Below are 16,954 nucleotides of genomic sequence, written 5' to 3' on the forward strand. Positions count from 1 at the left end.
CTCAGTTGGGACTCTGATCTCCTTTCAAGATAGGTTCCTTCTGACTCTACACAATTGTCCCGGTGGTCTTCCCAATGTTCTTTCAAATACAACTTCCAGGAACAATCCAACTCAAAAGGCGAGCTAGTTTCTTTTTCTTTCCTGGTTATAGGTCAAGTACTTTCCAGATCGGATCTCGTATATACAAGCAAAACACACCAACTGCACACGATATGCATGTAGGCACCAAAACGGTTTATATTATCAAGATAAACCGCTATGCACGATCGCAGATTATTCAGCGTCATTCCATTTAGGTATTAAGGGTTTCGAGCGAGGTCTTAAGGAGTAGTCCATCTCTCTAAGAGAGGACGCATCTCGCAAACATTCCCCGTTATATTAATAATAATTCTGACGAAACATTACATAACACATTGTACATATAGTAATTACTAATCAAATGGCTAAACTGAGACTAATGATACAAATTGTCAGTACAATATTGGCGTCATCATTGGCGATGGCAGGTAATAGCGATAGATATTTTTGAGAATCATTTTACTCATACACACTTTAAGAAGTTTTATCAAAACAAGTATTTGTATGACGTACTTCCGGTATTAACAGTATTGTTCCTACATGTTAAGCTTGACAGTGAATTTAAGACCTTGTAAAAATGTGTCAATAGGTTTCTTCCTCTTATATACATATGAATTGCTTCACTCTGTATTCAACTATATTGTTTTTTACTATATATTTTTTACTATATATATTTTGTGTATATATGCATAATATATATGATAAAATACAGTATGGTCGAACGCAAGGTGAAGTGGAAAATATCGAAAATGTAAAACATTATTTAAACAGTAAAAGAGTAGTACTACTGTTCAGATATATCTATTCTTGTGAACAGGTCTTTATATTTTTTACATCATTTTTATATTTTTGCGTTTACTGCTGGACGTGTTTTAAAAATCGTCACGACTACATTACGAGTGCTTTTTTTTTCTTCGCAAAAAATGAACAATCATATACCTCATATATACGTCATTTAGAACAATTTATGAATTCTTTTCTGCCGATTTCTTAGATTACTTTATTACGCACGACAATGATGTACATATATAATAGGAAACCGAATTCCCGAATCCTCATTTTCCTAGAGAGGACCGCTCTTTCATATCACTAACGAATTCATTAGTGGATGTACCTCACGGAAATACGACGTAAAAGCGACGATCAATGAGATATTTATTATTTGCACTCAGATAAGAAGAAAGAAAGGAACTTTGTACAATAAATCATTTGTGTTGCGTGGAGCAGTTTTAGCAATCTGCAGTTGTAGGAATTTTCTGAACTTAGACGTTCCATTGTAAAAATTCGTGCGTGCTCCACGATGATGAACCAATCTTCAAATCACACGTGTATGTGTATATCTGAATGCATAAAATATATTATATATCATTGAGCGCTGATCGCGTCTGTATAACATCTTTATCGTTACATCCGCTTGAAATGTGACAGGAGCTGGACTTGATAATCTAAATGTGAATGGGTTTATAGAGTCAGAGAAGTATCAGGAGATGATAGCGGCGACAGAAAGCCCACCGAAAGGCGGTGGCCCATTCCGTCTGGATGACGATTCCGAGTTTCCACCTGTTACGCAAAGGGCAGACTGAGCGTGAGGTGCGGTTTAAGGCATATCAAAAGCTCAAGGCGAAGGTAAAGGAAACGAAGTAGAAATGAAAAGGAAAAACGAAAGAAAGAAACCGACCGAGGGAGGAAGCTGTACAAGAGCAAGGATTGCGACACGAGCGAAAGGGGCACAGAGACCAGAGGACGTCCAGTATTACACACAGATGACCGGCCGTATCCCACTGCTCTCCGAGTACTCAACGGAATCGAGAGACCCGGACGAAATTACCGAGAGTGTCACCTGTAAGAATTTGAACGAGGTGCTTGCGTTGGTCTTCACCGAAGGAACCATGACCGCCGCATCGAGAGGAGGAAATTAATTCTTCACGGGCTATCCGGAATCATGGCACGACACTTGCGGAGTAAAGAAAAAAGTATCACCGCGAGCGACACTCTCTCGGCTGTTTCGTCCCGAGGCTGTCGAATTAAACCGCTGATTTTGTTCGTTTGTTCGTTCGTTAGACAGCATACGCGCGGGTGCAGCTTCCGAAAAGATATAGTAATCCAATGACGAGTAGGTGCGCATATAAGGGTGCGAATGAACGGGCATTTTCTGAGGTTTACACGACAGAAGACCTACCTACGTAGAAGCGAAGGTATTTTTAATGAATAAGTAGGTAGACAAGTTACCTAAGTTTTAAGCGTAAGCTAATGCGCTCAGAACAGTATGAGGGACCGAGGGACCTTCGGGATTCGCGCGTTTATCCACACAGAAATCTGAAAGAAAATCGCGGACCAGAATAACTAATACGATTAATTAAAGCGTTCCGCGCCGTTGTCGGCGAACACACCGCGACTGTCTGTTCTAATCGTGAATTACAAAAAAAACGCGTAATGATCTGGCATACTCGGATTTTGCCAAAAGATAATTTTAATAGACCGGTGACTCTGCGTATGTAAGGAAAAGAAATTAGGAAGTGTGAGAGTATCGTCTGACCATTGGGAGAACTAACACGACGGAAGCGACTCGAAGTTTTCCGAAGATGTCGATAATAACGACGAAGAGGGAACTTGCAGCCCGACATATCTATATTCTGACGCAAAACACATTGTAAATAAACCCGCCGCCTCATTTGCCGGGTGGTCTATACACGTTATGTCCTACTGCGTTTATGTAAAAAAGAAAAAAAGAAAAAAGAAAAAATCGTGTGTGCCTGAAAATCGATGTAAATGAAATTGAACTTCAGTTTTATGTCATATTACATCGACAACAGAGAGAACCGAATGGTTCCTCACAAAATTTCAAGGATACATTTTAACGGAAAATGTAGCTTGGTGTGTTAAACACCACATTGTACATTATTTCGTTGGATTACTATATTTTTGGATGACTGAATCTTTGTCTTCTGTGTTCAACAAGGGAAGAGCTCATGTTCTTTTTTTTTTTCGTTTAGATAAAAATGTTATAGTGTATATATATATACACACGTCTGTATATGTATATGTATGAATATGAGAGATTGCTGTACGAGATAGGCTTCAGTTATATCTTTTTGTATAAAATGTAAGATCGTCGAGCGTACGTTTTGCTTCTTATGTGGAAGAAATCCAGACACGATCGGATCATACGACTTTGCCAAAAAGAAACGTTCGTTTCGCGACGTTATTTCGTTCGTTGGGCATTTAGAATTCGAAAAGTATCGTTCAAGTTTTGCGTGATAACAATGAGATGATGAAGCAACGACAAGCTGATTATGAAGACACATGTGTGCGCGAGAGATCATTCTAAAACGCAAAACAAAAGTCTCATTCCATTCACTTTTGTCAGAGAATTCGTGATGGTTCTGCTCACGTCGCGCATGTATCAACGAGATGATTTTCCAAACGCTGAACGTACGTATCGAATTTGAATTCCATGCAAATTTTATATCATGTTACTATCGGACATTATACCGTGTGCTGTATTTTATGCTTTGTATCAAGTGAACATTATTAGCGTAATTGAACATTACGCAATCGTATATATTTCACAAATGTGCAATAAGTTTCTCTCTCTCTCTCTCTCTCTCTCTCTCTCTCTCTCTCTCTCTCTCTCTCTCTCTCTCTCTCTCTCTCTCTCTCTCTCTCTCTCTCTCTCTCTGAACTTTTTTCTTCAAGTTTATCGAAAGTTGTCATGACATGTAATTTGTATAAAATAGCTAATTGACTAGGAACAGAAAACTTTCGATCTATATACATACATATATATACATGTATATGTATATATATGTATTTGTGTTTTCCTTACTCAGGCTTGATTGTGTACGAAATATTTTCCATTGGATCGGTGCCAATTTATCCGAAGAATATAAGACAACACCGACGCTGGCGAGAAAAACGCGTTTTATCATCATGTATTAATAATATGACTAAGTGGAGCACAGCTGCTGAGTTTTGTCGTGACTCTTCGTAGCGTATCGTGTAATTTAACGGATCTTATATAGTAGTTCCGATTATACAGATAGGAAGTTTCTTTCCGAACTGAGGCATTCGGCGCGATTGGCGTGATGTCAAGTACCGTATAGACCCGTGTGGTGTGTCGTTAAGGCGGTTTTATACTAACGAGTTTTATTTGGTAAATAGTCCTATACTTTTATAAAGATAAATAAAAAAAGCGTCAATAACCAAATGTACATAATGAACGTGCTGAGGCTTGAGCTTTGACGTCGTTGCGTATGAAGTTTCCTATATTAATACACGTGATTGTGCTGAACCGCAAACGGAAGGGAACACTTGTGAGTCCTTCCTCATCTATGATTGGTTCAACGTCCCATCTTTATTTGTATTTAATAAAACTGCTGACGATTTTTTATAAATCGATCATGCCTTTCATTAAAAAATTGCGCTATCACATCATACTCACTCTCTCTCTCTCTCTCTTTATTCATTTGGAAACTTATGCTGATATTTTATGTTGTCGCAAATCGCACCAGGAGCACGAAAACACCAATATAATTACTAACAAGTTTCCGAATGAAAGGATAAACAAACTTTCATCTTCTTTGCCGGGCGTGTTTCTTAGCATTTGGATTAACATTCCTATTGTGTGCGTAACCTGGTATCTCGATGAGAATACGTGAGGCAAATGTGAAAACAATATGATTATAGAGCGAATTAAAGATATATACGTGAGATTTTCCATACATACTTAAAATGCGTATATCTTTTGTGCAATTATCTTTCCTATGTACCAAACACTGCGTTGGAATTAAAGCATCACACTCGATAATGGAACGTGCACAAACACCGCATTCAACCTCGTTTATTATTTTTTCTATAGATTCCGTTGAGAGTTTATGTTAAGTGATATGCCAGCCGCGTGATTGATTGTGTAAATAAATATATCAGTAAACTTTCCAATTTCATGAGAGGAAATCGAACGAACGTGTCTTTGTTACGGTAACGCGAAAAATAATGACAAACAAAAAGAATGCTATTGCAATTATCGTCTTATTTTTTTTAATTTTGTGGAAAAAAAAATTTTTCAGCAAAACTTCTTTTTAGCCGCGAAAATAGCAGGGAGACTGTTAAGACGCTGCAGATTTTCTCCATGATATCGTATATAGATCCTATCTCTGACAAATTTAGACTTTTACGTAATAAAGAGATGCTTAGCCCGATAAAGAGCACTTAGCCCTCGAAAATGTCAAAGACTTTAACAAAATTACTAAGGCTCGTAAAAAAAGTTCACCGAAAACGACGCATGTAGTGACGCAATTTACAAGCTGTTCTACAAAAATTCCGCATCTCTTATGTAGGATGCAACATTCGTAGTATTAATACGTAATGAATATCGCAAAGATATTAATAAAGCATCGCTAATCTATGTTGTTTTCGAGCATCGATTATCCACTGATTATGATTTTAATTGGCAAAAAATGATCAAAAAAATGTACTGGAAGTCGTATATATTAAATGTGTCAAAAAGTAGTATTAATACGTAAAAGGACACCGAGTTGTTGGCCGATTTTTTGTTATAACATATATTATTAAAACATATATAATAACAGTTTTCGTATTTTGAGACCTAAGACACTTCCAGCTCTCTATCGGTAAATTTGCATCCATGTGAGTTACAAGTATCACAGAACAACTTGGTTTCTATAAGCATGTTATTACACCGCCAGATAATCAAAATTCAGATCACGATTTAGACAACGACAAAGATCACGCAAACTCATTCATTAATCGAAGAAACTGATTAATCATTGTATATGCATGATAATGTTTGCGGTAGAGTTTTTTATAGTTTATTTTTTTGCGTTATATTTTTATCTTCACAACGGCCGGTTTAATAATTTATTCTTTTTATCATACGCATATCATATTTTCTAAAATCTTATTCGGTTTTTTACCCTTTATCCTATAAATCCCAAAGTATATAAAACTGCGAAAGGTTATAATCGGATAAATCTGCGCGTGAATCGGATGACGATATTCAAACAGGCTCGTTGGTCGTATATCAGTTAATTTACTACTTAAGGGACATTTGTAAAATGGTCGATATACACTATCGGTTGCGACAGTCTCACCGGCATGGCGCAAACTTTTATATTACTGCAATCTGCGAGTGTGAACAACAAAATGTATTTTTTCAGTGAATACAGTGATAATATAGCAAAAGGGTCTATTCCGGTCCAAGCTCACGGCAAGATGCGCAATTGTTAACGCGTTATATTTGAAATTTCATCATACTTATTACAATATAATAGTTCGTACGTTGAATCGCATAGAAAAATTGCAACGAGTATTATGTGCATCGTTGTATAACGTGCGCACGCGATAGGGCGTTATTTTGCCACTTCGTAATAATCTGCTCGCTACAACGTATAATTACCAATCACTAATGCAATTATATTTCCACTGTGTGTCGACTGTAATTGCTTATAAACGGTAATTGTCGCAATATTTACAATTGCGAGAAATTGATTAAAGTATACGCACAGTACATAATAACGCGATGTATATCCCTTGTTATTAAAAAGACGAACATATCTCATAAGTTATATATATATATATATATATATATATATCTCTCTCTCTCTCTCTCTCTCATAAGAGATGTACGCAACAGATAGTTTCGCTGATTAAATAATTTAAGTATATATATATATACTTAAATATAATTATATATATATATATATATATATATATATATATAGGCTTAAATATAATTATATATATATATATATATATATAGGCTTGATCATGAAAGATATCTAATAGATAATTCTTGGCGCTGGACGCAGTCCCGCTTAGAATCAAACTTTAAGTTTACAAAGGAAAATGGTGAAAGAACAAAAAATAATCCTGGCAACGAAAAGTAATTTCGATCGATATTTTATATTCGAATAAAAACTCTTAACTGTACGAATCCTTTAGAGTTCACAAGCCCTACCCTCTCTATAAACACAAAAATTATATATATCTTTTATATAAAATTTCCGTTTATATTCTTGTTTATCTGTTCGAAGCTCTCGATGCTTTTGTTGTATCACGTAGAGACGAATTCCTGTGCAAAATGTTGCGTGATAACAGACAGGCCCTTTTGTCGTACGCTCACTGTAATGACACACAAGGAAACGAGAACTTAGCTATAGAGATCGTCATCTCCATCCTCTTGAAAGGCTTGATCGCCTTGTGTGGTATCCTGAGTACCGCCTGCGCCACTCTGTGGAAATCTGCAAACAGTTTTCACGATGTCACACAATGTATACGCGCGAGATCCTTCATTTGCGAAAACTGTACTTATATATTACATCTTGTACGACACCGCCGAGAGACAGTATCCAATCATCGCAAACGTATCAGAGTTCGAAAGAAAGCAGTACCTGAAATTAGTCCCGAATCCTCGAGACTGCTGAAGCGTTTGCGCAAACATCTCGTATTTGCGAATGTCGTTATCGGATACTGAACGACGCGCGAACCTCATCGCCTCTTCAAAATGAGCTCGTGTTATTTCGGGTACCGGATCATCTTCGTCCATCTAGAATAAGCAAGGAATATAAATTTTAGAATTTAGAAAAGTTATATATATATATATATATATTGTGTGTGTGTGTGTGTGTGTGTGTGTGTGTGTGTGTGTGTGTGTGTGTGTGTGTGTGTGTGTGTGTGTGTGTATACATGCACTATACGCAATATATACACATATGTCACGATAGTGTCATATTTTGATCTTCGAATGTATTTATTTTTGACTTCTACTGATTAATGTAACTATACATGCATCAGTTAGCAACATTGTCGGTAGCCGCAAATATTATTGCGCGAGCGACTTTGTAGGGAAGCTTTTTTTCCTTGCTGTTGGAAAACATTGTATTTATATGATGCGTCATGAGAAATATATGAATAAAGTTATAACATATTAAAAAGTTCTCTCAGTAATCAGTCTTGCATTTTTATTAGTTGACCGCGGATAATATCGTGAGCATGTTCCTCGAATATTGAGTCAGAGATGAGTCATGGCGAATGACGCAGCAAACAAGTCGATCAGTGCCTTTGTAATTGCGGCCGAAAATGTTAGTCAACATCGTGAAATCGAATAGTGAAAGAATATTTCACACAACACTCACGTCCATGGATGCGGATGGATTACTCGCCCGTTCTTTTTCCCTACGAATTTCTGTCTCAATACACTGTCTAATAGCAAGCTTGCATGCACGCTGACAAATCTCCGTTAGATCGGCACCGGAGAAACCATGTGTGACTTTGGCTATGTAGCTTAAGTCTACGTCCTGCAAAGAGAAATATTCTTCTAAGTAAACAAAAATAATCATTACAGAAGAAAAAATAATTTTCGTTTTCGTATCGAAACATCTGAAATATGATGATTCAGAAATAGGCAGATAATGTCAGTTTACGCAAACTCTCATTTTCTAGGCTGTTAACGTCTTTTTTTTTCTTTGATTTACTCTTAACGGAATATTACCTTAGCTACTGGCGATTTGCGGAGATTGGCGCGGAAAATCGCCTCCCGGGACTTCTCGTCTGGCAGCGGTATGTAAATCAATTGATCTAATCTACCGGGTCGTAAAATAGCTGGATCGATGATGTCGGGACGATTGGTTGCTCCTATGATGAACACATTCTTCTTCGCTCCCATACCGTCCATTTCTGTCAAAATCTGATTTATCACACGGTCTGCCGCTCCGCCAGCGTCGCCGACGGTACCTCCTCGAGACTTTGCGATTGAATCCAGTTCGTCGAAGAACAATACACATGGTGCTGCTGATCTTGCCTAGAATAATATAACGTGTTAATACTAAACAATAATCATCGTTTATAATTTTCTACAAAAAGAGAACGCATGTGAGAGCGAGTTTACCTTGTCAAAAACGTCTCTGACGTTAGCTTCCGACTCCCCAAACCACATAGTTAACAGTTCGGGGCCTTTGACAGAAATGAAATTCGCTTGACACTCGTTGGCAATAGCTTTGGCCAACAGTGTCTTACCACAACCAGGTGGGCCATAAAATAACACGCCTCTTGATGGTTGCATGCCGAATTTCAAGAACTTATCTGGATGCTCAACTGGATACTGCACAACGAAGAAAAGCGCGTTAAATATCTCAATGTTTGAAACCAACGACATGAAAATTTCACTCGTTGTTTTCACTCTTACCTGCACCAATTCTTGCAACTCCATCTTGACGTTTTGCAAGCCTCCGATGTCGTCCCAAGTAACCGTTGGTACTTCCACGATTGTTTCGCGTAGAGCGCTTGGGCTGCTCTTCGTCATCGCATACTTTGACAGAGAGAACATAGTTAGAACAAAGTTTGGTGAAAGATTCTACATGTCAATGTAATGGTCGAACTGTAGAGCTCACCTTGAAGTTCTCCATAGTCACGGCAAGCGAAGACAGAACCTCCGCGTCTATATGATCGTCTTCCAAATCAATAAGATCCATTTTTTCGCGAATCTGTTGCAATGCCGCCTCCGAACATAAAGATGCTAAATCGGCTCCGACGTGTCCGTGAGTCTCTGCTGCAATCTATAACATATTTTTTTAAGTAATATTGCCTACCGACACAGAACTTATTTGATCTTCATCCTTTGGAGACAATATGAAAATATGGATGGCGATCCTTGCCTCTTCCAATTCAACGTCATCGGCGAGCTTCATGTTCTTCGTGTGAATTCGCAAAATTTCCAGTCGACCGGTGGCGTCCGGTATACCGATATCAATTTCTCTATCGAAACGTCCGAAACGACGCAATGCCCCATCAATGCTATTAGGTCGATTAGTGGCTGCCATTACAATTACGTGAGAACTCTGTTTCATCCCATCCATCAGCGTCAACAGTTGCGACACTATACGTCTTTCGACCTCGCCATGCGTCTAAATAAAAAAAGAAGGAAAAAACGAAAATAAAAATAAAACTTTCGAAGTGATATGCCATTACATGTGCAACTCGTGCAGTTTGACGAACCTTCTCACGTTTCGGCGCGATAGCATCAAGTTCGTCAATAAATATAATAGCTGGCGAATTTTTCTCAGCCTCCTCAAATGCCTTTCGCAAATTACTTTCGGACTCACCGGCCAGCTTGCTCATAATTTCAGGACCTAAACGAGAAGAGATCTTTTGTATTCTTGCACTTGCTCATTTATATGTTAAATTTCTCAACTATATTTATTCTGAAAATAATCAGCATCTACAAGGAGGAAAAAGTACCGTTTATAAGGAAGAAAAATGCGCCGGTTTCATTCGCTACGGCACGAGCAATGAGAGTTTTTCCAGTTCCTGGTGGCCCATACAACAATATACCGCGCGGTGGCTTAACACCGATTGCTTTGAACAAAGATGGATGTCGCAAAGGAAGCTCCACCATTTCCTTGATTTGTGCTAATTGCTTCCGGACGCCGCCAATATCGTCGTAACCCACAGCGTTTAGAGCTTCTTCTTCCTCCTGAAAAATCATGATACGCATTCTTAATTCTTTGCGATACCGAGAATACTAAGAGTACTCCATGTTTGTTTATACTTACTTCTCGTTTAATTGGATCACCTTCGCAATGTATAACTGTATCTGGTGCTACGATACAGAAAGGCCCTGGATCAGTCTCCACCACCTTGAATTCCACAGCTCGCATTCCTCCTCGCACGATGAAATTATCATCTTTATGAATAGGACGATACGCCTCCAAGAAATATGGTTTTAGATATACCTCAAATAGGTTTCTACAAGTTAAAAGCATATGTATATGCATCATGTATGTGGTTAAATATAGTTTGCTTGTTTGCAAAAGTTAAAATTACACATTAATCTTAAAATATATTAAAATCTTGTCACAATTCTGAGATATCTTAAAATTAATGTTACACAAATTAACCATTACATAGATAATATTATTAAATTTACCCAGTGAGTCCATCGATTGTATCATCCATGGGCAATACATGAATACGTTTCCCATATTTCACCTCAGGACATGCCTGTACAGAGACTACATCGCTTAGACGTACACGCAAGTTATTTCTGACAACTCGATTCATACGAATCTTTTCATCTGGGCAAGTATCATCGGAAAGGACAATGCATACTGTCTCTTTACGCCTTTTTCCTTTCAGTAATACAGTATCTCCTCGAAACAGCTGTAACTCATCCATCTTTGCTTGAGAAAGAGCCACCACAGAATTGTCATCTGCAATAGCTTCATCAACCAATAGTCTGTTTGGCCTATCCTTCTTGCGAAGGATAGCAGTTGCCAAATCTTCACCACTAAAATATTAAATAATTATATACCAAGTGATCATAATATGCATATATATCTTATTCAAATTTCTCTCATTTTATATATTATATATTTTGTCTAGAGTAAAAAGATGATTATATATTAAGATATATATATATATATAAGAACAAGATTATTTTATTAAAATATTAATTTTTTGATGGTCTCTTAAAAAAACTTTATTATATAAATCTCTGAATTAATTTTTTAATAACAAATCCATTGCATACAATGTTTTCTTCTCCGAAAACATTTATATTTCTATAATTAGAAGTAGAAAAAGTCTGATGAAATATTTGACAGAATAAATGTGATATAATTATACATTCATAAGCATATATACTCTGTGAGATATATATTCTTTCAGTGTTACTATTTAGTTTGTAGAACTACTATACAGATTTTTCTATTTACTGGGATCTTCATTTTATAATTAGATGTAAACGCACAATAGCAGATTATAGATAGATACGGAGTAATCGATTAATTAATGTTTTTAAATTCATATGTAACAAATTGAAGATTATCGTCGTAAAAATATTATTCGCATCGGAAATTTTCTCATTGTACAGAGATTGCAATGCGCGAAGTCGATAGTCATCTCGATAGGATAATACGTGAGAAAACGGTGAAATTAACATGCGGTTAACATTTCTTTGTCATATTTAGTTCATCATACGGCCATGATCGGGCGACATAGGAAAATTGATAAGCGCGATTCGCATCAGTGCGAATTGCCAAGCTCGCAAGAAAGAAATCGCCGAGCGCGAGGATCCTGTAAATTTCCTAGCACAATATTGTACATGGTACATCTATCAGTGAGCGAGCAGATCTTTCGAAAACAAAGCGTCCCGTCGACATGATGACATCGTGAAATTGAGACTCAACGACTGTCGCGCATCGTTTATTAGTACGCTTGATGTTATTGCGAGCCGCGCAAAGGACACGACGCCATGAAAATCACCGTAGGTAGGCTGTCTCGTTGAGTTATTTCAGGTCTTCACTTACCTCTTCGGATCACTCATCGTCAGACTCGATTATTCTTGTTGCGAGGAAAGTACACGACGGACGCACGTTCTCTCTTCGCTCCGGTATATCTCTCGCGCACACATACACCACACACGAAAGATCTGGCGACGACGCAGTCACGGTACAGCCAATCCGACGAAAAACTTTGTATGACACGCACTGCTCTCTTCGTGGCAAGTCATAAAGTAAAGGCGCGTTCGTATGTCGCGCGCTACGTCATGCATCGATGGCGGCGGTTGGCAAATATGTGCAATTCATTCTGCTACGTTCAGCAGAGAAAGCTGCTTTGCAACTGTTATAAAACTCGTGAATCTAATTGGTACATGCTCTTGGATTCAACCAAATTTAAGAGCATATGCCAATTAGATTCACGAATTTTACAACAATTACAAAAGCCAGCGGCACACGGTACTTATTGTGTGTGCTAGATGAAAATATTGCGTTCTGATTGGTGCATTTCCATCCATCTTCGGAAATACACCAATCAGAACGCAGTATTTTCATCCAGCAAGCAATCCAGCACGAAAGCACCGTGTGCCGTTGGTTTTAAGGGCCAATTGTTCCAACTTCGTGGTAAGTTAACTGATAGTTAAATCATATCTCTGTTTTTGTCTAAATTGAAGGAAAAACGAAGACAAACATATGATTTAACTATCAGTTAACTTACCAAGAAGTTGGAACAACCGGCCCTTAAGCAGCTTTTTCTGCCGACCACAAGCAATGAACGGTCAGCGAATTTGATCGGATGGATAAAAGAATCCACCAATTGGACGCAGAATATGGCTCCGTCTGAACGATTGTTCTTTCGAAAACGAAGGCCATGTTCCGATATTCACTGCCAATATTGAAAATATATAGTCTGTGTCATGTAAACTTTAATAAATTTTCAGCGCGGGCTGAATATCGGAACGCAGCCGAAATATCACTCGAATAAAGCCAGCGGCACACAGTGCTTGTTTTCGTGCTGGATTGCTTGCTGGATGAAAATATTGCGTTGTGATTGGTACATTTCCGAAGATGGATGGAAATGCACCAATCAGAAGGCAGTATTTTCATCCAGCAAGCAATCCAGCACGAAAACAAGCACCGTGTGCCGCTGGCTTTAAAAAGCATCACGCTAGCCAATTACGCAGGGTTACGTGTAGTATTATCAAACGCGATGAGTCACGAAGAATGAATATCTAGAAACGGCATGTTCGATCCGAAAATAGCCGCTTGCAGAAGCGAGGGCGTTGCGACCCGCTGTGTCGACTACGTCACGCGTAGTCCTCCGTAGAGTGAGAATTAATAAACATATACACTTGTCAAATCGATCTGAGATGGCCGGGATTAAAGGTTACTCGACGCATTGTTAATCATGTAATGTGCGACTGGTTGTCACACAAATTATCAAAAAATGTCATCGTCGCGAGGGCTTGACATTGAAAGCGCAAAATCAACTATCAAAACATAACCTCACGGTCCTTCCGGTTGTCATTGTTTGACACTTCACGAGCGCATCTTGCGTAGCCTAAGTTTCGTAACATGATTTAATTTAAAAAGAATTCGTGCTTTTCCTCATGCCTATCAACGAGTCCGCTGATTAATTTCTTAAGGATACTTGTAATCTTATCCAATAATTCAAATCAAGAGAAGTGTAGTTAACGAGTAGTGATGAGGCGTCAGGTAGATTTACATACTTCTCTTTTAAATTTGCTCGTTTTTAAAACCGCGATCGTTCATTGTTACACGATAATTGGCAGACTTGCCGATAGAAACATTTGAAATTTAAAGGTAGACAACTAACCAGTTGTACATTATTGAACTATAATGTATACATATAGGTGTAGTTGTGTGCACAAAATGTTTAATATATGGATATTAATTATGTTTTTCTTATTTTTCATGATGTTCACTTTTCACGATGTTTATCTTCGGAGTAGCGTAAGTACTTTTATAAACACATAATTACGAAGTGATATCCAAAATTTTCTGGATTAATGCTGTAAAAATCATGAAACTTATCATAAAGCTTATTGGCCGCCGTCACTTTCAAAGTAGTTTTCTTTTGCATATAGACACTGCGATTCCACAGTCTGTCCATTTTTCGAACGCTTGTTAGAAGTCCTTTTCTGTCCAAGTATCAAGCATTTTCTGCGATTCAGTCTGGATTTCTTCAATAGTCTCAAACTAGTGTCCCGCAAAAAAGTATAAAACAGGATGTTGTTATGGTGAAACAGCCAGATTTGTTCGCGCCAAAATTCGGGGCGACATTTTCACACGTTTTTATGCAGTTTTCATTAAACTTTTCATAAAAGTTTCCATAAAACGTCGCGATAGAATTTCGAATTCACAGTTTGGCTTCGGACAAATTTTGTGTGCACAATTCCCTTTAACTATTGAGAAGATCTAGGCCAAATCACAGTGAGCGTTTGACATTCTAATAGAAAAGGACTTTTAGCAAATGTCCAAAAAATGGAGGAGGCAATGGAATTGGTGTCTATATGTAGGAGAATGATGACAATCAATAGACTTTATGATGAATTTTATGATTTTTACAGCATCAGTCCAGAAAGTTTTGGATACTACTTTGTATATATAAAATATTTCTTCTTAAAATTTATAACAAATACCTTGACTGCAGTTTCTTATTATTTGATAAAAAGGAATTCTTACCCAATAATAATATAAATATGGTCATTGCAGATTAGTACTATTAGCATTTGCTGGTTCCATTGGAATGACATTTGTCATTCTTGGCTGTGCGTTACCAGGATATGAGTGAGTATATATTCATATATAATTAATCTATTTTAAGCATGTAATTCTGTTATATTGGAACTCCTGTATCTTGTAGAGTATGGTGGCCATTTTTTGTTGTATTGTTCTATATATTGGCACCTATTCCAACTATAATAGCACGCCGTTACACTGATGATTCAGGCAGCAACAGTAATCCATATCTGGAATTTGCAATATTTATTACCATGGGATTTGTTGTATCATCTTTTGCGCTTCCTATTGTATTAGCGCGATCTCCAGCAGATAAAGCAGTGGTATGTCATTTAATCACCCCTTATATAATTTATGGAAAAGGATATTAATCAAATGAAATTGTATTTGTGCAGATACAATGGGGAGCTTGCTATTTGACATTAGCAGGTAATATTGTTGTATATTCAACTCTAGTCGGATTTTTCATAACTTTTGATCAAGATGATACTGATTACAATATGTGGTGAAGCATTGCTACATTGTACTTATCTATCATAAAAATGTAAGTAATATATAAGTTAATTTATTTTGAAAAATATAACCTAACTATATATGAGAGATTATTGAAAATAATGTGACACACATTAGTTATTAAAGTAATTTATTCTCAAAGCAAATAGCTTACCAACAAAAAAGATGAAAATAAATAATTTGTCACCAATACACTTTTTATTGCGATAGGTTATAATATGTGATATCATTTCAGGGTTTTTTATGAGATTAAGGGACAAAATCGATCATGTGGTTCACTGACTGAGCGCTACGTGTTAATTCTAAATTGCTATGAACCTATTGTAAACTGTTTACATAATATAAATCTTTACATGGATATTCTACTACATAGTTGATATTCATGTCATAAGAAAAAAAATAGTATTATAGTGCACTAACTATAAATAAGAATTTAATGACGTCATAGCGCCGTAAAATATATGGGTGATGATTGACGATAAAACTATCGTCGAATTCCACACGCATTGTTACAAAAAAGAAAAGCAACAAAAAACATTCTTGATGTTTGTAGTTTTTTTTCAAAAATATTTCAGGCTAATACCTGAAGCGCAACAATGCAAAGATGATGTTAAAAACATTTTTTTATTTAATCTAAGTCTTTCGTATTAATATAAATACAATAAAGCTACAATTTATTACTTTATGTTATTCTTTTTCAATTGTCTTTGAAAACTAATAAGGAATATTCCTTTCTATTTTTCCTATTTTTATTTCCAATTATATATATTACACACACACACACACAGACATGTATATAAGTTACAAGGAGTTACACAGATATAAAATAACGCTTGTAATACTCAGGAATAAGTGTATATTTCTACCGAAGTGATATTTCTCTTTTGACAGATTGTTTTCACATACCTTATCCTTTTATTTTCCCTGACATCGTGTTTTTTTCGCCATTATCATGTGTTTTCGTTCTTACATGTTTAAAATAATTGAAACAAGCGTTATCTCAAAGCTGGAGGTAATGCATTTAAATAATGTATATTTAATTAGTATTATCTGCTAATCTTTTGAGCATTTTACATTCATGTGGTCAATATCATAAAATTTACACGAAGAAATAAAGAATTTATCTCATATTGTTCGAATATGTGTACGATATAAATCAGAATTCTTGGGCATGGTCAGAAACTGAATTTGACTCAAATCTTGCCTAAATTCATGTTTTATCGTCGTATCGATATCCGAAGCGCGAAAATTTTCAATTTTGTATTCCGACATGCGCACATAGAAAACTAAATCATATTTAAATTAAT

General features: G+C 36.8%; 3 protein-coding genes across 9 annotated transcripts in view; 2 read left to right on the top strand and 1 right to left on the bottom strand.

Moving 5' to 3' along the window:
* The window catches only part of Atg18a (Autophagy-related 18a), a 15,541-nt gene extending 9,300 nt beyond the window's left edge, over positions 1 to 6,241 (top strand). For all 5 annotated transcript variants that reach the window (XM_025296741.1, XM_011136769.3, XM_025296737.1 and 2 more), the window contains one exon: positions 1,546 to 6,241. In XM_025296741.1, coding sequence (XP_025152526.1) covers positions 1,546 to 1,661 — 116 coding nt within the window. In that variant the 3' untranslated portion in view covers positions 1,662 to 6,241. The remainder of the gene's footprint in view (positions 1 to 1,545) is intronic.
* A 739-nt stretch (positions 6,242 to 6,980) lies between these two features.
* Positions 6,981 to 12,567, bottom strand: TER94 (transitional endoplasmic reticulum ATPase TER94). Its single transcript, XM_011136780.3, has 13 exons — positions 12,402 to 12,567; positions 11,021 to 11,380; positions 10,647 to 10,839; positions 10,333 to 10,567; positions 10,090 to 10,223; positions 9,750 to 9,998; positions 9,486 to 9,650; positions 9,281 to 9,403; positions 8,984 to 9,196; positions 8,588 to 8,896; positions 8,232 to 8,393; positions 7,488 to 7,642; positions 6,981 to 7,337 (listed from the first exon to the last, which is right to left on the bottom strand). The coding sequence occupies exons 1-13, from the start codon at positions 12,416 to 12,418 to the stop codon at positions 7,247 to 7,249; spliced, it is 2,406 nt and encodes an 801-aa protein (XP_011135082.1). The 5' UTR covers positions 12,419 to 12,567; the 3' UTR covers positions 6,981 to 7,246.
* A 1,073-nt stretch (positions 12,568 to 13,640) lies between these two features.
* On the top strand, positions 13,641 to 16,112 carry LOC105180605 (leptin receptor overlapping transcript-like 1). 3 transcript variants are annotated; one of them, XM_011136782.3, is made up of 5 exons: positions 13,641 to 13,757; positions 15,108 to 15,182; positions 15,259 to 15,457; positions 15,530 to 15,678; positions 15,883 to 16,112. In XM_011136782.3, exons 2-4 carry the CDS (start codon positions 15,142 to 15,144, stop codon positions 15,641 to 15,643), a joined length of 354 nt encoding a protein of 117 aa, XP_011135084.1. In that variant the 5' UTR covers positions 13,641 to 13,757; positions 15,108 to 15,141; the 3' UTR covers positions 15,644 to 15,678; positions 15,883 to 16,112. The 3 variants fall into 3 exon arrangements, with proteins under 3 accessions (XP_011135084.1, XP_011135085.1, XP_011135083.1); XM_011136783.3 differs by lacking the exon at positions 13,641 to 13,757 and adding an exon at positions 13,764 to 14,087; XM_011136781.3 differs by lacking the exon at positions 13,641 to 13,757 and adding an exon at positions 14,274 to 14,345.
* Positions 16,113 to 16,954: the final 842 nt, after the last annotated feature.

Source organism: Harpegnathos saltator, unplaced genomic scaffold (assembly GCF_003227715.2).
Source record: "Harpegnathos saltator strain DR-91 unplaced genomic scaffold, Hsal_v8.6 scaffold16, whole genome shotgun sequence".
Taxonomy (NCBI): Eukaryota; Metazoa; Arthropoda; class Insecta; order Hymenoptera; family Formicidae; genus Harpegnathos; species Harpegnathos saltator.